General features: G+C 43.4%; 1 protein-coding gene across 3 annotated transcripts in view; it reads right to left on the bottom strand.

The window, feature by feature from the left end:
- Nucleotides 1–23,440, bottom strand: part of LOC137430290 (cytoplasmic phosphatidylinositol transfer protein 1) — a 174,033-nt gene that overhangs the window by 139,790 nt on the left and 10,803 nt on the right. The window contains exon 2 of one of the 3 annotated variants that reach the window (XM_068121065.2): nucleotides 16,208–16,240. The exons of the other annotated variants lie outside the window; for them this stretch is intronic. Within the exon in view, the coding sequence (XP_067977166.1) occupies nucleotides 16,208–16,240 (33 nt within the window). The remainder of the gene's footprint in view (nucleotides 1–16,207; nucleotides 16,241–23,440) is intronic. 3 annotated transcript variants of the gene reach the window in all.

Genomic DNA, 23,440 nt, shown 5'->3' with positions numbered 1-23,440 from the left:
ACACACGCGCCAAATTAATGTCTGGATGCGGTGAGAATGGTTGAAGCGAAGTGAAAAACCTTGAGCGATGCGCAAAGCACGCGAGTCAAAATGGCCGACGGCCTGTTCTCGTGACGTAACGGCACTCTGATGATTCTCTCCGGAATCAACCGCAAAACCTGTACCGCAGGTTTATCTGTCACATCGATGACAACTCTGTCGCAGGAATCCCTTTCCCGGGAAACCCAAAGTTCACTCGTGACCCTCGTTCGCCAATCGTTCGCTCCAGACCTCTATTATTGGCATTTTGATTCCAATGTCGTTCAGGCCAAACATATCGTCGAACCAGTCATATATCGCAATCACCATGCTCTACCTTTACGTTTTTCATTCAGTGTGAAACACAAGCAAACCAATTGTTAAAATGACAATCAAATATCGAAAGCATCGACGTTATGGGTCTTCCAATGACACAGTACGTATATGCCTTGGGCTTCATGCCTTCATGTCTCACCTTCAAGCCGCTTTGGACAAATTAGCCCGTGTTTCTTAATAAAGTAACATGGTCTTCGTAATAATAACGTTAATAATAAATAGTAAATATAATCGATCATAACACTGCAATCCCTTTGTTGCGACTGCAAAGTTACTGTATTGAAGCAGTGTATGGTTGGTTCATTGTTGACTCAAAACATATGGAACTAGAACGCCACTCAGTATAGCGCATACTCCCACCGTGGGTGGCCGCTGCTGAGCCCTATCTTCCAATGGTAAAACATCCTTCAAAAAATTCCTGGATCCGGAATAATGTCCTGAGTTTCACCAAAAACTAATCAATTCTTCCTTATCCCAAAGGCAATCATCCCACCAACTTTCATCCAAAGTCGAAAAGAGTCTAAGTGGTTGATGGGTAATTTTGACAATTTTATAATCAACAGTGCAAGTGAAGAGATCGGGCACCAGTTTTCAACAAGTTTGTGGGGGGAGTAAGGAAATAGCAGGTTTTCAGCTCAAAGGGTAGTTCATAAATTTGTATTCTTTGTGAAAACAAGACCAAAAGTCCAACAGTGGCGTAGCCGAGCTTGTTTGACACTTAAGGTTTTTTTTTGAAGTACTGTAGGTCTCTAAGCTGTTAGTCACCATGGAAGCGAAGTTTTTTTTTTTTTTTTTTTTTTTTTGTATACAAGATCGAGGCTCGTGAAAGAGCTAACATTAATCACACAAAAAGGCAAACCGACACACAAAACACAAAAAACAAGGGGAGCGGCAGACAAGATGGGGAGAGGGGGGGAAGGACACAAAAGAGAGGGGGAAGAGGGGGAAGGACACAAACACAACATTTGAGAGCAGGGACATCGGGAGGACTTGGGGGGAGGTGGGAGAGGATTACAACATATGAACACTGCAAGGACTCTGGGGTGAATTACCGGGGGTAGAAAAGATCAAAGTTTTCGATGGGGGAAGATAAGAGATGGTGGTGAACAGCTGTTTTAAAGACCTGGAGGGAGGAGTGGGATTGAAGGGAGTGGGGGAGTTTGTTCCAGAGGCGGGAGAAAAGGGGAATGAAAGAGTGAAGGTGAGCAGAGAGCCTAGACTTTGGCAGTTTAACCATAAGAGGGTTGCAGGCAGATCTTGTGCGACCTGAAGGAATATTGGGGGGACAGAGCACAGAGAGAGCTGGGGGAGCAAGGCCGGAGAGGAGTCGGTAGAAGACAGAAAGACCACCAACCTGCCTGCGGTGAGTGAGTGAAAGGCCCTCGGCGTTGACTACATCGCAGGAGATTCCAATGATTCTGAAAGCTTTGGCCTCAACAGCGTGAAGCCGAGCAAGGTGTGAGGCAGGAGCACCAGCCCAGAGGGGGGAACAGTATTCCATTGAGCTGCGGATGAAAGCCTTGTATGTGGTGAGGAGCTCAGGTGTGCCAAGGAAGGACTTCGCACGACGGAGGATGCCCAGTCGGCGACTGGCTTTGGAGGCCAGCTTGGAAATGTGGTTTTCCCAAGAAAGATCATGGCAGATAGTGAGACCCAAAAGCTTGAGCGACAGAACTTCTTGGAGAGGATTGTTGAGAAAGTAGATGGGAGGGTTGTCCAGTCGGTCCTTTCGGAGAGACATTGTAAGAGTGTGAGATTTGTCAGGATTGAAAGACATGTTCCACTTGTTTGACCAGTCTGTGATTTTGTCCAGGTCTGCAGAGAGTGAGGAGGCTGCAGACTGCCGATCTGAGGGATGAGGAATGGAGCGACAGAGAGTAGACTCGTCAGCAAAGAGATAGAGAGGATTTTCAAGAGAGTCAGAGAGATCATTGATGAAGACCAGAAAAAGCACAGGGCCCAGAACACTACCTTGGGGAACTCCAGCCTGAACAGGAAGAGGAGATGAGAGAAACCCATTCAGGGCCACACGTTGACTACGACCAGAGAGGAAGTCCGCCAGCCATGCGTGGAGATTTCCATGGATACCAAAGGAGGAGAGTTTGGAGAGCAGAGCAGGGTGCCAGACCGTATCGAAGGCACATGAAATGTCAAGGGAGACAGCTCTAATTTCCTGTTTGGCGTTGAGGACCTCCATCCATTGTTGAGAAAGCAGAAGCAGCATGTCCAGAGTAGAGTGACCAGGTCTGAAACCAAATTGATGATCAGAGATCAAGCCATTGGAGAAGAGGAAAGATTTAATATCTGAAGCAATGATGGATTCCATGACTTTGCTGATAATTGGGAGAAGGCTGATTGGTCTGTAGTTGCTGGGATCTGTTTTTGCACCTTTTTTGTGCAAAGCGGTGATGTTGGCTGATTTCCAAGCAGATGGCAGATGACCTTGAGCAAAAGAGAGGGTGAAGAGAACAGAAAGAGGGAGTGAAAGAGCAGAAGAACATGATTATAGGACCCGTGGGCTGATGCCGTCAGGACCAGTTGCAGAATCAGAGTCGAGGGTTGACAGAGACTTTTCCACCTTGTCAGGAGGAAAGGACACAGAGTCCAGGAGCAGCTGGGTACGACTGGGTACGGTGGGTACAGAGAGGGATGGGTTTGGGACACAAGATTTAGAGTCAAACACAGAGTTGAGGCATTCAGCTTTTTCACGTGCGGAGTCAGCCGTTAAGCCGTTTGAGGTGAGGGAGGGGATGGAGGAGGAACAAACACCAGAAACAGATTTGACCAGACGCCACCAGGATTTGGAAGAGGGAGACAGATAAGAGAGTTCGGTCTTGAGAATGGTGAGATATTGTTTCCTGGCACTCCTGAGGGTGGACACACACTTGTTTTGGGCTTTGTGAAAGGAAATGAGATTTCCTTCCGTTGGATTTGCTTTCCAGGAGACGAAAGCAAGTTGTTTCAGGGCAACAGCCTCAACACAAGATTCCGTGTACCATGGACGGGAGGAAGGGTATGACAACTGAAGACGAGATGGTATAAATCTGTGCATGAGAGAGAGCAATTTACTTTGAAAGAATTCCCAGGATGAGTTGATGTCAGAGGCGGTAGAGATGGGAGACCAGTCCAGATGATTGATGGCTGCTTGAAGACCGTGCCAGTTGGCCTGAGTGAAATGCCAGACTCGTCGACGCTGAGGAGGCTCTCTGAGAATGGTCAGAGAGATGTCCACTTTGACAAGCACATGATCAGATGAGCCGATTGGAGCAGAAGAAGAGCAGCAGACATTTTCAGGGAAGTTTGTTATAACCAAGTCGAGAAGAGAACATGCTCCATTGACTGAGATCCGGGTCGGGAAATTGACAGATTGTGTCAGTCCCAGTGAGTCGCAGAAGTCCTTTGCTGAAGAGCCATGGCTGGTGAGAGAGGTACCCACACCCAGCCAACTGGCATGGTGACAATTAAAATCACCACATATGAGGAAGAGAGAGTTGGGATGGGTAGATAGAAGTTGGTCCATATTATCAGACAGTCAGATGTAGATGGAGTCATCGCTGATTGGTGGACGGTACAACACACATATGAACAAAAGGTGGGAGCGAAGGGGAAGCCATAGCCAAAGGTATTCCTGGGGGTGAGGTGGAGAGAGGGCAGTGGAGGGCGAGTGAGGAAGAGAGTTTTTTATAAAGATAGCAACCCCACCTCCAGGACGAGGCTCAGGTCTATCATACCGGAGGAGGGAGTAACATGGGAGAGATACCAGGGCATCAGAGACATCATGAAGGAGGAAAGTTTCTGTTAAGCAGATCACATCTGGTTTGTCAGAAGCAACCTGTATGGAGAGGTCAGTCAAGTTTGAGCGAAGGCCCCGGATGTTTGAGGTCCATACCGTTAATGAAGAGGAAGGGGGAGCATCGGGTCCAGAACAGGGGGGGGTGAGGGGTAGGGTAAGATGTGGAAGAGGAGGAAGAGGTAGGGAGAGCTGTTGAAGGTGTGTCAGAGATTTCAGAATAGCTTGGAGAAAGGGAAGAATGGGGCGGACAAAAGGTTTGATGGAGATTGGGTGAGGCACAGTGAGGTGTTATTTGAGGAGGGGGAAGAGCAAGGCAGAAGGTTTGGGGAGATGAAGGTGAAAGTTGGAAGGAGGAAGAAGCAGGGAGGATGCTTTGAGGAGGAGGGGTGAGAGGGGAGTCTAGGAGGGGAGGAGCGAGGGAGAGTCTCGGAGGGGAGGGGTGTGGGGGGAGTTTAGGAGGGAGGGGAGGGAAGGGGCAAGGGGGGAGATTTGAAAGGGATGGGTGATGGGGAGGATTTGGAGGGGAGGGGTGAGATTGGATTTTGAAAAGTGTACGATTCATGGGAAACGAACATTTTTTGCAAAATGAGTTTGAGACCTTCGAGTCAAAAATACGTTTGAGGACACTGGAGGAGGGATGGAGTTCTGGATAGTTTAGGGAATGTAGAAAGGAGGAACTGTAAGAGATGGTATTATATTTTTTGGAATGAATAGATTTGGTGAGCAAGACGAAAGCATCCTTTTGTAGGAAAAGAAGAAAAGGGTGTTATAATATATGAGAGAAAATAGTTGTTCAGGGGAGAGATTATACATTTCTAACCGCGTGATCGCGAACGAAGAACGAACGAACAAAAAGAACAACAAATAAACGAATAAGACCTGGGAAGGAAATTTTTTTTTTTTTTTTTTTTTTTTTTTGTTGTGAGTACAGATATTAAACAAGGAGGTACGGGGTGAACGACTGGTACGAAACAGAGAATGAAAATAATTTCAGCGCATTCGACGAATCGCTGAGAGAAAAACAAACCACAAGGTCGGAGACAGTACGGTAGTCCAAGCCTACGAGTACTAGGCCGCAGAATACTCGATACCATTAACCGACGATTGTGTATACATGTACGAAAAAATTGTGTATACATGTACGTGAGGGAGTAATGCATTCGATCGTGTCCGTCCGTGTGTGTGCGTGTATGTGTGTTCGTATCTTCGTGAACAAGATATCTGGAAAGGTTCTGAACGGATTTGGATGTAAGTTGGTGAGATGATTGCCCTTGGGATAAGGAAGAATTGATTAGTTTTTGGTGAAGCTCAGGATATTATTCCAGATCCAGGAATTTTTTGAAGGATGTTTTACCATTGGAAGATAGGGCTCAGCAGCAGCCACCCACGGCGGGAGTATGCGCTATACTGAGTGGCGTTCTAGTTCCATATGCTTTGAGTCAACAATGAACCAACCATACACCGCTTCAATACAGTAACTTTGCAGTCACAACAAAGGGATTGCAGTGTTATGATCGATTATATTTACTATTTATTATTAACGTTATTATTACGAAGACCATGTTACTTTATTAAGAAACATGGGCTAATTTGTCCAAAGCGGCTTGAAGGTGAGACATGAAGGTATGAAACCCAAGGCATATACGTACTGTGTCATTGGAAGACCCATAACGTCGATGCTTTCGATATTTGATTGTCATTTTAACAATTGGTTTGTTTGTGTTTCACACTGAATGAAAAACGAAAAGGCAGAGCATGGTGATTGCGATATATGACTGGTTCGACGATATGTTCGGCCTGAACGACATTGGAATCAAAATGCCAAAATGTGGAGTCAGCCGTTGTATGCCGTAATAACATCACAGATGTAATCACATCACATTAACCCTGTCATGTGACCTGATTGGTGTGTGCTTGAGGGACATACATACATATAAACTGTTTTAAAACGGCTTTGCCATACAGGCTACGCTGTAAAAACGGTTAATAAATGTGGATCCAGCATATCCCAAAAGGTGCTATACAATACAGGTGGCCTTGTTGGCAGGAAAGGTCTTCAAAAGAATCGTAAGTTTATCTAAATGTCATTTCAACTTCAATCTCACCACCTACGAAGCTTTCATCGAAGCTTTCATCCGCAGCTTGACAGAGTACTGCTCTCCCCTCTGGGCTGGTGCTCCTGCCTCACCTAGCTCGGCGTCACGCTGTGGAAACCAAGGCTTTTAGAATCATTGAAATCTCCCGCGATGAAGCCGATTCTGAGGGCCTTTCACTCTCTCACCGCAGGCAGGTTGGCGGTCCGTCTTCTACCGACTCCTCTCCAGCCGAGCTCCCTCCACTCTGTCTGTGCTCTGTCCCCCAAATATTCCTGCAGGACGCTCAAGATCCGTCAGCAACCCTCTTCTGGTGAAACTGCCAAAATCACGACTCTCTGCTCACCTTCACTCTTTCATTACCTTCGCAAAAGCGGAAGGTTATGTTTTGATCGCTGTGTATTTATTTGTATGTCTGTGTGTGTGTGTGTGTGTATGTTATTCGCATAACTCAAAAAGTATTCAACCGAATTGCATGAAATTTGGTGGGATGATTGGTTATTATACGGGACACATTTGATTAGATTTTGGGAGCAATCGGGTCAAAGGTCAAGGTCAAGAAAAGGTCAAAATCGTATTTTTACCATAGCGCAGTCAATTTTTATCCAATTGGCATGCAACTAATGCCAAAATGTTCAGAATTCAATGCCCGATCTTGTGATATACGACATGACCCAGTGAAGACATTACCCTTGTTAGCGGTTGGGGGTCAAAGGTCAGGGGGGTCACGACCTTGCAAAATGTGCGTTTTTTGTCATAACTCGGTCAATTCTTATCCGATTTGCATGAAATCAGCACCAAACTGTTCACTGTTCTGTTCCCTACACTCCCATGCCAAGTACAGAACAGTAGCTGCGGCGAAGGTATGCGCTCTACCGAGTGCCCGTTCTAGTTCTCTTTCTTTCACCTCTGGAACAAACTCCCACACTCTCTTCAATCCCACTCCTCCCTCCAGGTCTTTAAAACAGCTGTTCACCACCATCTCTCATCTTCCCCCATCCAAAACCTTGATCTTTTCTACCCCCGTTAACACACCCCAAATCCACCTTTTTCAAATTCCGTTCTTTCCTGAAAGTCCGAGTTGTCCATTTGTTTTATACCATGTACCTTGACCCCAGCCCTCTCCCGATGTCCCTGTTCTCTACTGTTGTTGTGCTTTCCTATCTCCCCCTGTATCCCGCTCCCTTCATACGTTTCATGTGTATTTTTGTTTATGTTTTTATGTATTAGCTCCGATACGAGCCTCGCCTTTGTATACAAAAAAAAAAAAAAAAAAAATTGGGGTTATTTCAACAGTGAATGTGGGTAATAAAGCGGTAAATGAATGTATATGTCCTAGGGAAGGGGAGAGATGAGTAAATAAATTCTTAACAGTACGCTTAATGCCACTAGGGTCTGTCAAAATTATTCCATCAGTAGAATGCAAAGACAATATTGGTTTCTGATTTTTGAGGCAGTTTGTAGCTTTAAAAAGTACATGCAAGGAGTATTCAATAGCTGCAAATGAGCCATTCTCGATTTAATGAGTGCACCTTTCACACTCTCGGTCAATAATTCATTCAGAACGGCTTTTTCACACATTTGCTGCTGCCCATTATCAGAAGACAACACTGTCTTGCAAGTGAATAATTTGTATATTTAAAACAAGCTCTATATTAATAACATGATCCCGAGTACTAAATCTAGATTTTCTTTGGCAAAAAAGTCTAATTTGAGTTTTATCATTGTCCCACCACTGACGTTGACAAAAGAACTCCTGATTCATTGTCTTGTAATGTGCCCACAAGATCCTAAAATAAGTAACAATGGATTTGTTTTGAAGAAATGGTGTATTGAACTTCCAATAAGGGCTCACCACCATAAGTGGTAATTGAAACTGCACGACAATGACATGGTGGTCAGAAAAACCACATGGGAGAATAGAGTTATTTATGATGGGGGTTAAAGAAGTTATCAGAAAAGTAATTTGTCAAGTCAAACTCGGGACACTAAATTGTTCCAGCAGTGACACCAAGTAAATTGGCGCTGCCACGGATATTGTCATCTCCAAATATGTCAACTCGTATCTACATAGCACAACCAATAAATCTCGTACTGGCTCTACATGCAGCTTACTATCGAGCAAGGGGTGTATTGTGCAATTAAAATATGCTCCAAGCCATAGAAAGTAGTCATGGGAAACACCGAGCCAGATACAAATAAAAACGATAAAAAAAGGAATATCTTTCAGCATTTGTACTTGGTGTTTAGGTGAAAGGTGAAAGGTGAAAGGATTTTGGAGTTTGCTGATGGAGCTGATTTGTAATACTCAGTTCCAGAAAGAGGATAATAAGCTTGTTACATACACGTCAGGTGGGTCGACGACAACCGTTGACTACCTGATGGTGCGTAGGCGAGATAGGGGGCACCTCCGGGACACAAGGGTGATCCGGGGGGAGGAGGCTGTTTCACAGCACCACTTGGTTGTCTGCGACATAAGGGTGAAAGGTGCGAGGAGAGCTCGGCGGCTGAAGTACCAACTGAGAATGAAGGTGTGGAGGTTGAAAGAGGTGACAGTAAGGGAGGCATTAAAAGAGAGGCTGAGTAGGGTTGAGGATGATGTGGTTGAGCTTGAACGTTGTTGGATGTCAATGAAAGATAGTCTGTTGGGAGCGGTTGGTGAGGTATGTGGATGGACAAAAGGACCACCGAGGCACTCGGAAACATGGTGGTGGGATGAGGAAGTTGGAAAGAGGATTGACGAGAAGAGGAAGAAGTTCAAGGAGTGGCAGAAAGCGAAGGGTACGGGAGCAGAAAAAGCAAAGCATGAAAGTTATAAGGCAGCCAAGAAGGCTGCAAAGAAAGAGGTAGCAAAGGCGCAGGAGGCATGGAGAAAAATGTTCGCAGAACGCTTGGATTCGGAAGAAGGTCAGAGAGCGGTATTCAGGATTGCAAAGCAGATAGCGAAAGAGAGGTGTGATGTGATGGGGGTGAGTTGCTTGAAGGATGAAGTGGGACAAATCGTTGTGGACCCAGATGGAATTAAAGGAAGATGGAAAAGATATATGGAAATGCTGTTGAATACAGAGAATGAATGGGATGGCAACGTAGAGAGTAACCCAGTTTTAGGACCGGCAGAGAAGATAACTGAGAAGGAAGTTGAGGAAGCGATAAAAGCAATAAAAAAAAAAACCACCTTTAGAGGCCATTTTTCCCCGCAAGCGGGGGTTGGCCTTTTTCGGGAACTGTGGTTGTTGTTGTTTTTCGGTCCCCTTTTTGAAGCAATGTTTTACGGCCGGATGCCCTTCCTGACGCCAACCCTTTTTGCCACCTTTAACGACAAGCAGGGAATTACCAGTGAACTGGTACTCAATTTGCTGACCTCGCAAGGATGACAGGCTGAGTCAACCCCCCTGGCGTTAATTCAGCGATTGACCGGGATTCGAACCCAGGATCCTAGGATCCTAAGCCGGCACCCTAGCCGCTAGCCCAACACCAGGGACTTATTTATGTCCCTGGTACAAACGATAAAAGCAATGAAGAGTAGAAAAGCAGGAGGGCCGACGGGAGTTGTGGGAGATATGTTGAAGGCAGCAGGAAGTTGGGGTGTGAAGAGAATGGCAGAGATCTGTAATCTGGTGGTGAAAGAAGGTCGCATTCCAGTGGATTGGGAACCGAGTACCCTCGTCCCTCTATACAAGGGGAAAGGTGACCCTCTGGAGTGTGGCTCGTACCGAGCGATAAAGTTATTGGAGCATGGAATGAAGGTATTGGAAAGGGTGTTGGAGAGGAGGATAAGGAAGAAGGTGAAGATCGACGAAATGCAGTTTGGATTTATGCCAGGAAGAGGAATGACAGACGCACTCTTTATTGTGAGGCAGTTGCAGGAGAAGTACATGGAGAAGAGGAAGAAGTTGTTTTTTGGGTTTGTTGATCTGGAGAAAGCATTCGATAGGGTTCCACGCGAAGTATTGACATGGGCATTGAGGAAGTTAGAAGTGGAGGAATGGTTGATCAGAGTAGTGACGGCAATGTACAAAAGAGCGCGCACAGCTGTAAGGACGAAGGACGGGAACAGTGGTAAGTTTGAGGTGAAGGTGGGAGTGCATCAGGGGTCGGTACTAAGTTCACTACTATTTGTAGGTGTGATGGAGGTGCTGGCTCAGAACGTAATGGAGGGTTTACCGTGGGAGTTGTTGTATGCAGATGATCTGGTGTTGATTGCGGAAAGTATGGATGGACTGAAGGAAAAGATGAACAAGTGGAAGGAATGTATGGAGACAAAAGGTCTGAAGGTGAATATAGGAAAGACGAAGGTGATGGCAAGTGGTAAAGCATGTGGTGAGGTGGAAAGAACTGGGAAGTGGCCCTGTGCTGTGTGCAGGAAGGGTGTCGGAGTGAACTCCATTCAATGTACAATGTGCGCTGAGTGGGTTCATCAAAAATGTAGTGGTCTGAGAGGGTCATTAACCAGCGTTGCAGCTACATTCAAATGTTAGGTGTGCACAGAGGGAGCTGCAGATGGAGGAAATGTTGAGTTGGATCTTGGAGACGACGTGAAACTGGAAGGTGTGAAAACATTTTGCTACCTCGGAGACATGCTGAATGGAGGTGGATCAGACTCGGCAACGGTTGCAAGAGTGAGATGTGCATGGAAGAAGTTTTGGGAACTGGGTGGCGTGCTGATGAGGAGGGGAGTGTCGTTGAAGCTAAAGGGAAAGGTGTATGCTGCATGTGTGAGAAGTGTTATGACTTATGGGAGTGAGGCATGGGTAATGAACGTAGAGCAGCAACGAAGGCTGGAAAGGGTGGAAATGCGAATGGTTCGGTGGATGTGCTGAGTATCGTTGAGAGAGAGGAAGACAAATGATGAATTGCGAAAGATGATGGGAATAGAGCCTGTGATTGATGCTGTGAAGAGGAACAGGTTGAGATGGTTTGGTCAAGTGTTGAGTAAGGATGAAAGTGACTGGTTGAGAAGAGTGATGGAAATGAATGTAGAAGGAAGTAGAGGACGGGGAAGACCGAGAAAGACTTGGCTAAAGATGGTGGAAGAAGAAATGCGGGCAAGGGGGTTAACAAGGAGAGATGCAGAAAATAGGGCAAAATGGAGAAGATTGTCATGGGGACCGCAAGGCTAACCCCCACTCTGGCAGGGAAAATGGCCTTAAAATGCATGTTGTTGTATTTGTACTTGGTGTGTACACATTGACAATTGTGAAACGCTGCTGACCAATGTAGATCAGGGAGGCCAAATATCATTGAATTTATAAAAAGGAAATCAAGGCTAATTGAAGTGTTTACTTAAAATAAAAAGATGGCTATCCCAGCAATAGGACTTGGAAAAACTACAAAATAAACCCAATGCCCTTTCATAAATAATTCCCACTCAACTAAAGACCCATCAGTAGTGAGTCTCTTGCAGGAATAAGATATTGAATTTATGAAACAACATCATTTAATTTGCACTTTACAAAGAAAAGTGCGACCACCATTTATATTAAGACCAGCAGGAGAGATTTTCACTTACAAGCAGTCAGCAACATCAATCATGATCTCTGAGTTCTTTCCTAGCAAGACTCAGAAATTTCCTTAACAGGTGATGTTGAAGGTCTGCAATGATATATCTATTTAGGTATAGAAATCATCATTTTGGCCACTTGAACGAAATTCTCTAGATAAGGAAAAGGGTCTTTAATTTTGACACCTTTCCAAAAAAAACCTCGATGCATGGAATCGTGAATGGAATCAGGAGGAGCTGATGAATTAACCTCAATGTTTTGAGAAGGGACGTCATTACAAGTGTCACAAAAGGCCGAGACAGTATATCCCATCAGACTCGTATCTCATGCTATCAACCACAAGCTCTTGCTGTTCTTCAGCAGCAACTTGATCAGCTGCCACAGGTGCAATCACCTCTAAATTACAATTAATTTGTTCATCTGCAGAAACAGCACAAGGTGTGTTTTCATTAGTTACACAAGGTACCACATGTTCATCAGGCACACTAGAAACAATAGCTTCTTGTGTATCAAGAGTTGTATGAACCATCTTTAGAGGCCATTTTTCCCCGCAGAGCAGGGGTTGGCCTTTTTCGAGCACCGTGGTCCCCTTTTTGAAGCAATGTTTTATGGCTGGATGCTCTTCCTGTCGCCAACCCTGTTAGTCGCACAGGGAATTACCAGTGAACTGGTACTCAATTTGCCGACCTCGGAAGGATGACAGGCTGAGCTGAGTCACCCCTGGCGTTAATTCAGCGATCGACCGGGATTCGAACCCAGGATCCTAGGATCCCAAGCCGGCACCCTAACCGCGAAGCCAACACCAGGCTCCAGCACTATTTGGAACATAAACCTGAGGGGGTAGAAGTAGTCTGCTCAGGATTAATCCATGGAAATGGGTTCAGTTAACTGTTCAACAGGCACATTGTGTGCTGTAACAGCTTGGGCATAGAAAAGAGGCCTTTTATGTTCTGCATGGTTATTTATTTTACTATCAATTAAGCGTTTGTGCTTTATCAGGATAACAATGAAACCTGCAACAGCTGGACAAAAATTTTGTGGAGGGGGGAATTCCTGTCCTTCAGGTTGCACAGTGCGCTCATCACCCCACTGGCATGAAGCAATTAGTTTACTTTATTTGTCTGTTGGTCCACAAATATCAGGTTATGATCAAGGAACAACTTAATTGCAATTAAATGTTATATTTTCAACACAAATCAAAACATGAATCTGCAGTTTAGCAGTTCTTTAGCTCTGAATTCATCCATCCCTATTGTGCAGGCACAGAGGAGTAAGATCATTGTTTTAGTCTGCCTGTCTGCCTGTCTGGTAGCCAAACAAAATAGAAAATCATTCCAAACAGGAAAGTTCTTGTTTTCAGCAACATCTCAAAGTAGTAAAGACGGTATTGCCATTATGCACGATGGTACTGCCTGGGAACACACCATTAAATGGAGTGGCCAAGTGTAAAAGAGCTAATGCTGGAAGGACTCTCATCTGAGCCTGCATGGGAATCTTTCTCACAGTAAACTTTTAAACAAAAGGCCAAGTGATCTCCAGTGGCGATCAACACACTGGATCAGCCAGTCTAATAAATTTAATAATTTCTTGCCCATATCTATGTGTTTGTTGCCAAAACATTTGTTCCATGCTTTTATTAATTGTGCATCACCTAGTGTTGGCCTAATGGTTAGGGCGGCGGGCTTGGGATCCTACAGTCCTGAGTTTGAATCCTGTTGAATCAACGCTAGGTGGGGTTGACTCAGCCTGTCATCCTTCCGAGGTTGGCAAAATGAGCACCAGATAACTGGTTATAGAGAGGCATTGCATCAGCCGCAGATGCACCCACAGAAAAATGATGCAACCAGCAGCCGGGCGGCTGCACACGAACTACCCACCATTGATTGTGCAAGGCTGGTGCCATTATTTCAATGGCTTCACTACATGTCTGGAAAAATGAATATATCTCTCGCTGCGATCATTCATTTTTTGATTCAATGATAAAAACAAGTACATACATTATTTTTGTTTTAGTAATCATGGCAAATATGCCAATTTATTTAAAGAAAAGAAAAACTGAAGGGCAAGCCGATTGGGCAGTGCAATGTCATGTTCTTTTTCAAATATCTGCAAGACTCAAACTCGAATTTTGTTTTTCTGAAAGAAAAAATAATAATTGAGTTTATAAACATTGGTGTTTTGATGGGATCTGCATGGTTCATGAGAACTAATTAATGATATCCTTGTAGTCTTGTTCAAAATGTACTTGTGTGTTTTGAGTTTTCATTTTCTTTTCATTGTACCGCTTGAGGTTCCTTTCCTTTTCTGTCCTTTTTACATTACTTGTATTGGATGGAGTCTTCACTGACTGGCATATATTTATACATTTTTTTTTTTATAATAAAAAGATTTCAAAAGTCAAAAAAGATCCTCGTACTCACGCTCCCTCCCTCTAGATTTTGGTGAGGAATGGTGGGTGAATTTCTTGCTTTCTCTCCATTGTTTCCACATGCTTTTTGCACTTGGTTTAAAAGCGACAAGAACTCTTCTGGTGAGTTTTCGTTTTTGGGTGCCGTTGCTTTTTTTTTTTTTTTTCTTTTTTTTAGTACACCCGGTAAGACATGCACGCTCGTTCTCGTGATGCTGTGATCGGCTCATTAGGATGGAAGCACGTCTTCATGTTCCTTCAGCCTATGTGGTGGTTGAAGTGATTATTTTTGTTGGTGAAATTATCGGGACAGACCATGTCCTCGCAGCATCAATAATGAGCAAGAGTGGTTTTTGTTTTACAAGAAAGTATGGTGGCATGTGTCGTTGAATTGGACTCATCCATGGTGTCCGATCTTTTCATTCAAGTTTGACCGCTTGATTCCCCGTCAGCAAAAATTGTTGTTTCCAATTGTCCCAGCCTTTGTGAAAAAAGAAAAAATAGAGCCTGCTCTTCATCATTTTCACACGTTTCTCTCAGATTATATGGTATATTTAGTGTCATTATTGTTTTTCTTGATAAATACATGGCAAGTTTCTCAGAGCACAAGTAGTTAACGAAAAGACATTCATTTTTGCACCGGAAAGAAATATTAAAACCAAATACAAAAACCGTGCGTAAAAATCAAGCCAAGCCCCTGGATCACGTGATAAAATTGTAAAACACACGTGTGCACGTGTGCATGTGTTTGTGGAGAATGGTGTTGGGGGGGGGGGGGGGGGAAGGGAGGGGTTCAACCTAGAGCACTCAATAAAAGCATGAAAAATTGTTTCAGGGACATCGCAGAAGGGATACATTTCCGAATTATCAAAACCTATACGGAAAGATAAAAAAATTGCCACCACTGTAAGATCCCAGAGCGCTTGACAATGGGTGCCTCATACATAACAGGCCATTTCATCATTGCAGAAGGGCAAACATGGAACAGCACTCTCCAGTGAGCTTGTAGCTCCACGGGTTTGCCAGGAATGAGGATTTTAACACGGACTGTAGACAGGAGATTTCTAAATCGAGATAAAGGAATAAAACCTTGGGGTGAAATTAAAAGTTTGGGAAAGTCACATTGGGCCAAAGGAAGGTTTCCATATATATGCGGGTTTAATTATAACCCAACTTATTAAAAAAAAAAAAAAAACCCCCCCCCATAAAATCACAGCAATTCCTAAAATCCTCCCCAAAAATCTAAAGGACCTACAGTTGTGTCCAACAATTTTCACACCCTTGCACTATCTTCAAATAATGCACCATCTCTTCCAGAAAATTGTTGAAATTAAAAAAAAATTGGTATCCACATGTATTTCTTTGGTTTGCAGTGGAACAAAACAAAAACAAAAAAAGCTGAAAAAGATTACTAAATCCTAGCTTATTCCACACAGAAATAATAAAATGGCCAAGACAATATTATTGGCACCTTTTAGAAGTTGTTAGAACCAATTAGATTTCAAGCAGGTGATTCTCCTTTACTTTGGAAATGCTCACCCATGGTGGGTTGCAGCCTTGCAGGTGCCTGCAATATAAAAATCACTCATTCAACCAGTTTGAATGGAGAAAATGAGTGATTCTGCTGTTTTGTGTCACAGTGTATACTGCAATGAGCATGGAGAAAAGAAAGAAAACCAGAGAATTGTCTGAGGAGGTCAGACACAAGATTGTAGCCTAGCATGGACAATCTCAAGGCTACAAGTCCATCTCCAGAGACCTTGATGTTCCTGTGTCCACCGTACACAATGTTATCAGGAAGTTTAAGGACCACGGCACTGCAGCCAACCTCCCTGGATGTGGCCGCAAGAGAAAGCTCGATCGAATATTGCAGCGAAAGCGCCTCAATCAACTGCTAAACAGATTCAAGCTGACCTTCAGACACAAAGTACCACAGTTTCAACTCGCACCATCCGTCACCAACTCAATGAAAGGGGATTCTATGGTAGGAGACCCAGGAGGACCCCACTGCTGAGAGAGATACATAAGAAAGCCCGATTGGAGTTTTCCAAAACCTTACCTGAACAAGCCAAAATCCTTCTGGGAGAATGTCCTGTGGACAGATGAGACCAAATTAGAGCTTTTTGGAAAAGCACATCATCTCTATGTTTACAGAAAACAAAATGAAGCCTTCAAAGAAAAAAAATCTTTCCCTACAGTCAAAAATGGAGGAGGTTCAGAGATGTTTTGGGGTTGCTGCGCTGCCCCTGGCACTGGGTGCCTTGAATGTGTGCATGGCATCATGAAATCAGATTACAAAGGCATTTTGGAGTGCAATGTTCAAACCCAGTGTCAGAAAGCTGGGTCTCGGTCGAAGGTCATGGGTCTTGCAACAGGACAATGACCCCAAACACACAAAACGCACCCAGGAATGGTTCAAGACAAAACACAAAACTGTTCTGAAGTGGCCGGCAATGAGTCCAGATCTAAACCCCATTGAACACCTGTGGGGAGATATGAACAGCAGTTCGGAGAAGGCACCCTTCAAATCTGGGAGAACTGGAGCAGTTTGCACAAGAAGAGTGGGCCAGCCAAACTGCCAGTAAAGAGTTGCAGGAAGTTCAGTCATGGCTATAGGAAGCACTTGACTGCAGTTATTTTGTCCAAATGCTGTGCTACCAATTATTTAGTCTCGGGTGTCATAATTTTGTCAATGCCATTTTTTTATATGCCTCTGCCGATGAAGTGGCAGGAGGAGGCATTACGTTTCAGGTGGTCCATCCTGCTGTCTGTCCGTCTGACAGTCCACGATAGGTTTTCGTTACTGCGATAACTTGAGAATGGCTGAAGGGATCTTAGTCAAACTTGGTGCAGGTATGTATAATGATGTAAAAATGAACCGATTACATTTTTCAGTCACGAGGGCAAAGGCCAAAGGTCAGAGGTCATGTTAGGTTAAAATCCTGTTACAGCAATAACTTGAGCTAGTAATCAGATTCTGACCAAATTTCGTACACTTATGTAGAATGATGTAAAGATGAACTGATTAGATTTTGCGGTCGAGGTCAAAAGTCAAATTCTGTAATATATCTACAACTTGAGTACGGCTGAAGTGATGAAATTCAAACGTGGTGCAGGTAAGTATAATGATGAAAAGATTAACTCATTCAACTTTGGGGTCAAAGGTCAAAATCTGTAATCGGTCTATAACTTGAGAACGGCTGAAGTGATCCAATTAAAACTTGGTACAGATATAAATAATGATGTTAAGATTAACTGATTAGATTTTTCAGTCCCAATGTCAAAAAAAGTCAGAGGTCATGTCAGGTAAAAATGTGATAATTTTTGAACTGCTGAAGAGATTTAAATTAAAACTTGGTACAGGTATGCATAATGATGTAAACATGAACTGATTACATTTTTTGGTCAAGAGATCAAAGTTCCGAGGTAACGTCAGGTAAAAATGTGATAACTTGAGAACAGCTGAATGGATTTAAAGTAAATTTGGTACATGTATTATAATGATGCAATAATGTGGTTGGAGGCATATTGGTCGATGTCGTGACATCGAAGAGTGTCGTGACATCGAAGAGTGTCGTGACATCGAAGAGTGTCGTGACATCGAAGAGTGTCGTGACATCGAAGAGTGTCCTGACATCGAAGAGTGTCCTGACATCGAAGAGTGTCATGACATCGAAGAGTGTCGTTCTAGTTATTTTCTGATTTAAAAGGATATATTAAGTTCTAAATCAAAAACAAAGGTTCTCTAATATTAAGTGAAATGAAGAATTGTGGAGATCAAATACTTTTGTCAATTTCAACCTATTTTGAAAGAAAATTGTGAGTCATTTGAAAAAAGTGCAAGGGTGGCAATATTTTTGGCCACGACTAACTCCAGTGGCCACAGCAATGTCAGCAGCTGGCTTCCACTTATGAAGGGGGTCTCTGAGGTATTTACTCTGGTACAATCAACATCAATTATCTTTTGCATAAAAGAATGATCACTACAGACCCTTTCAAAATTTTGATTTAAAAAGATTGGCTCATTAAAAAAAACAGAGCGAGTTGTCATTGGTATCACAATTAACACCGACTACCTGTCCTGCTTTCAGCATACTTCTGTAGGACACGGGACCGATGTGATATCAACTTGTAGTGTCAATTAGAAAGTTCATTAGCATCGACGAATTTCCCTGTGAGTGAGCAAAGCAGGCAGTGAGCAAAGGCTTTCCATGAGATCTGTGTACAAAATCCTTGATAAGGGAAGGTATGTGAAAAGACCTCACTTTACCTGTGACATCGATCAAACCCTGTCCACCTTTGGTGATGGGCAGGCTTAGTACACCAGGTTGGAACCATTGCTTCCTTCTAAGTCAAAAACATTGACGTTTGAGAATAAAAACTGGGGGCTGTAGTGCCGTAAAACTGCGCCACAGCACGTATACCACGAGGTTGTTTATGATCGGAGCACGACCCCAATAAGAAACATGTATCAGCAGTCCTCCCCCCCCACCTCTATTTTAACAGGCACTGTTCAGTTTTGATAATAATTAGTAAATTCCTAGTTTTTCAAAACAACATGCCGAGTGCTGAGAAAGACCCCTAGGTAATGAATCCCTTCACATGCCCATTCAAGCTACACAGAGTCGGAGGGCAGATACAGTTTTGCGGACCTAAGTAGAGAACTTTATTCTTTTGCCGAGCTTGTCAAGCAAAAATTATGAACAGAATGGACCAATGCAGATACATATTCAAAGTGCACAACTGCAGAGGTAATTTGCATTTAAAGCAATCGTATTAACTGGATTTGCCGACGGCAGAGGAGAGAAACCAAGAAGCCATGTGCACAACTGAATTAGCAGAGGCTTGATTGTAAGGGAATACAAGAGGCCAGACAAAGGGCACCCTTGACGAATACCACCAATAACAGAACAGTTGCCACAAAATATTGTTCACCTTGAGCAAACGAAAAATATTATTACACTAAAATATACAAATGTAAAATATACAAATGTAAAATACAAATATAAATATTATTCACCTTGAGCAAACTAAAAATATTATTACACAGTAAAATGTACAAATGTAAAATATACAAACACAAATATACAAATATTATTCACCTTGAGCAAACTAAAAATATTATTACACAGTAAAATATACAAATATAAATCAACAAATATTATTCACCTTGAGCAAACTAAAAATATTATTACACAGTAAAATGTACAAATGTAAAATATACAAATATTATTCACCTTGAGCAAACTAAAAATATTATTACACAGTAAAATATACAAATATAAATATTATTTACCTTGAGAAAACTAAAAATATCATTACACAGTAAAATATAAAAATATAAATATACAAATATAAATATACACCTTGAGCAATGAAATGAATGAATGAATGAATATGAATGAATGAATGATCGTTTTCAGGCCATTTTCCCCACTAGAGCGGGGGTTAGCCTTGCGGGCCCCATGACAATCATGGTTCCCCGTTTGAGGCAATGTTTTTATAGCAATGTTTTATGTTCCAAATATACACCTTGAGCGAACTAAAAATATTATTACACAGTAAAATATACAAATATAAATATACAAATATAAATATACAAATATAAATATTATTCATATTGAGCAAACTAAAATATTATTACACAGTAAAATATACAAATAAAATATACCAATATAAATATACAAATATAAATATACAAATATAAATATACAAATATAAATATACAAATATAAATATACAAATATAAATATACAAATATAAATATACAAATATAAATATTATTCACATTGAGAAAACTAAAATATTATTACACAGTAAAATATACAAATAAAATATACCAATACAAATATACAAATACAAATATACAAATATAAATATACAAATATAAATATACAAATATAAATATACAAATATAAATATTATTCACATTGAGCAAACTAAAATATTATTACACAGTAAAATATACAAATAAAATATACCAATATAAATATACCAATATAAATATACAAATATAAATATTATTCACCTTGAGCAAACTTGCGCCTTGAGCAAAAAAAAAAAAAAAAAAAAAAAAAAACATTTATTTTCCTTTCTCCACGTGTACTGTTGTCTCATCCTGTATTTTCTGTCGAGGTGTGCTGTTCGCCCCACCCCCATTATCTCCTTGCCATCCACCGTTTGCCCTGTTCACGTGACTCGTGGTGGTCCCTCTCGGCTCTCCCCCCGTTGGTATTTTGTGCATATAAGATTGTTCACGGTTCTGTTTAAATATTATTTAAATATGTTTAACCTTTCCCCTTCAGTGTTTTATTCAGTGGTATATTACAACACGCTGTTTTTCTTCCTATTTAAAAGGCTTTTCTCAATTTCCTCTCCAACTCATTCCACTTCAAAAAAAAGAAATTCAATCTCTTATACGTCTCCCTCACTACATGGTCTAAATTCACATTCATTCCATCCCTCCTCCATCGTTCTGAATCGGATTGCTAACTTGAAAATCACAACAAACCCAATTTGTTATCAATGTTCATCTTTCATTAATCATCCACTTTCTAAACTCCCCTCTTGCTCCTCCCATCCAAATCCCCCCCCTTGCACCTACACTCCTAAACTCCCCCCTTGCCCCTCCAGTCTTAAACTCCCCCCTTGCCCCTCCACTTCTAAACTTCCCCCTTGCCCCTTCCCTCCTAAACTCCCCCCTTGCCCCCTCCCCTCCGAAACTCCCCCCTCACTCCTCCCCCCCCAACCCCTCCCATTCAAATCTCCCCCCATACCATTCCTCTCCAATTCTCCCTCCTCCCCCCTCCTCCTCCTCAAAGCTGCCTCCTCCCCACTTCGTCTCCCTTCTACCTCATACCTCCACCCCCCCCCCAACCTTCTACTTTCCTCTGCCCCCCCCCCCTCAAACAACCCCTCACTGTGCCTCATCCCTTCACCATCAAACCTTTCATCCTCCTCATCCTTCCCTTTCTTGGAACTCTTCTGCAATCTCTGACACACTATCAACTGCTCTCCCTACCTCCCCCTCTCATCCTTCATCTTACCCTACTCCTCCCCTCCCCTGTGCTGTACCCGATGCTCCCCCTCTCTCTTCATTGACGGTATGGACCTCAAACATCAGGGGCCTTCGCTCAAACCTGACTGATCTCTCCATACAGGTTGCTTCTGACAATCCAGACTTGATCTGCTTAACAGAGACTTTCCTCCTTCAAGATGTCTGATTCCTTAATATCTCTTCCTGGTTACTCCCTCCTCCGGTATGATAGACCTGAGCCTCGGCCTGGTGGTGGGGTGGCTATCTTTATCAAAAACTCTTCCTCACTCTCCTTGCACTGCCCTCTCTCCTCCTCACCCCAGGAGTACCTCTGGCTATGGCTTCCTCTCCGCTCCCACCTTTTGTTCATGTGTTCTGTACCATCCCCCAAACAGTGATGACTCCATCTACATTTCACTGTCTGACAACATGGACCAACTTCTATCCACTCATCCCAACTCTCTCTTCCTCATATGTGGTGACTTCAACTGTCATCATGCCACCTGGTTGGGTGTAGGTTCCTCTCTCACCAGTCATGGCACCCCAGCAAAGGACTTCTGTGACTCACTGGGATTGACACAATCTGTCAATTTCCCGACCCGGATCTCAGCCAATGGAGTATCTTCTCTTCTAGACTTGGTTATGACAAACTTCCCTGCTAATGTCTGCTGCTCTTCTTCTGCTCCGATCGGTTCTTCTGATCATGTGCTTGTCAAAGTGGACATCTCTCTGGCCATTCTCAGAGAGCCTCCTCAGCGTCGACGAGTCTGGCATTTCACTCAGGCCGACTGGGACGGTCTTCAAGCAGCCATCAATCGTCTGGATTGGTCTCCCATCTCCACTGCCTCTGACATGAATTCTTCCAAAGCAAACTGATCTCTCTCATGCACAGATTTATCCCATCTCGCCTTCAGTTGTCTTACCCTTCCTCACGTCCATGGTACACTGAATCTTGTGGTGAGGCAGTTGCCCTGAAACAACTTGCCTTTGCCTCTTGGAAGGCTAATCCAACTGAAGGCAATCTCAGTTCCTTCCACCAAGCTCGGAACAAGTGTGTGTCTACCCTCAGGAGTGCCAGGAAGCACTATCTCTCCTCACTCAAGAATGAACTCTCAAACCTGTCTCCTTCCTCCAAATCCTGGTGGCGTCTGGTCAAATCCGTTTCTGGTGTTTGTTCCCCCTCCATCCCCTCCCTTACCTCAAATGGCCACACAGTTGACATCGCACGTGACAAAGCCGAATGCCTCAACTCTGTGTTTGCCTCAAAATCCTTAGTCCCAAACCCATCTCTCTCTGTTCCCACCTTTCCCAGTCGAACCCAACTGCTCCTGGACTCTGTGTCCTTCTCTCCTGACAAGGTGGAGGAGTTTTTGTCAAACCTCGACTCTGATTCTGCAACTGGACCAGACGGCATCAGCCCAAGGGTCCTAAAATCATGCTCTGCCGCTCTATCTCACCCTCTCTCTGTTCTTTTCACCCTTTCTTTTGCTCAAGGTCATCTGCCAGCATCCTGGAAATCAGCAAACATTACCGCTTTACACAAAAAAGGTGCAAAAACAGATCCTTGCAACTACAGACCAATCAGCCTGCTCCCAATTATCAGCAAAGTCATGGAATCCATCATTGCTTCGGATATGAAATCTTTCCTCTTCTCCAATGGCTTGATCTCTGATCATCAATTTGGTTTCAGACCAGGTCACTCTACTCTGGACATGCTGCTTCTGCTGTCTCAACCATGGATGGAGGTCCTCAATGCCAAACAGGAAATCAGAGCTGTCTCCCTTGACATATCACGTGCCTTCGATACGGTCTGGCACCCAGCTCTGCTCACCAAACTCTCCTCCTATGGTATCCATGGAAATCTCCATGCATGGCTTGCGGACTTCCTCTCTGGTCGTAGTCAACGTGTGGCCCTGAATAGATTTCTCTCATCTCCCCTTCCTGTTCAGGCTGGAGTTCCCCAAGGCAGTGTGCTGGGCCCTGTGCTTTTTCTGGTCTTTATCAATGATCTCTCCGACTCTCTGGAAAATCCTCTCTATCTCTTTGCTGATGACTCCACTCTCTGCCGCTCCATTCCTCTTCCCTCAGATCGGCAGTCAGCAGCCTCCTCACTCTCTGAAGATCTGGACAAAATCACAGACTGGTCAAACAAGTGGAGCATGTCTTTCAATCCTGACAAATCTCACACTCTTACTATGTCTCTCCGAAAAGATCGACTGGACAACCCTCCCATCTACTTTCTCAACCATCCTCTCC

The sequence above is a fragment of the Myxine glutinosa genome, chromosome 1 (assembly GCF_964187855.1).
Source record: "Myxine glutinosa chromosome 1, kmMyxGlut1.1, whole genome shotgun sequence".
Classification (NCBI taxonomy): Eukaryota; Metazoa; Chordata; class Myxini; order Myxiniformes; family Myxinidae; genus Myxine; species Myxine glutinosa.
The sequence above is the reverse complement of the archived record's forward strand: the minus strand, read 5'-3'. Positions and strand labels throughout refer to the sequence as shown.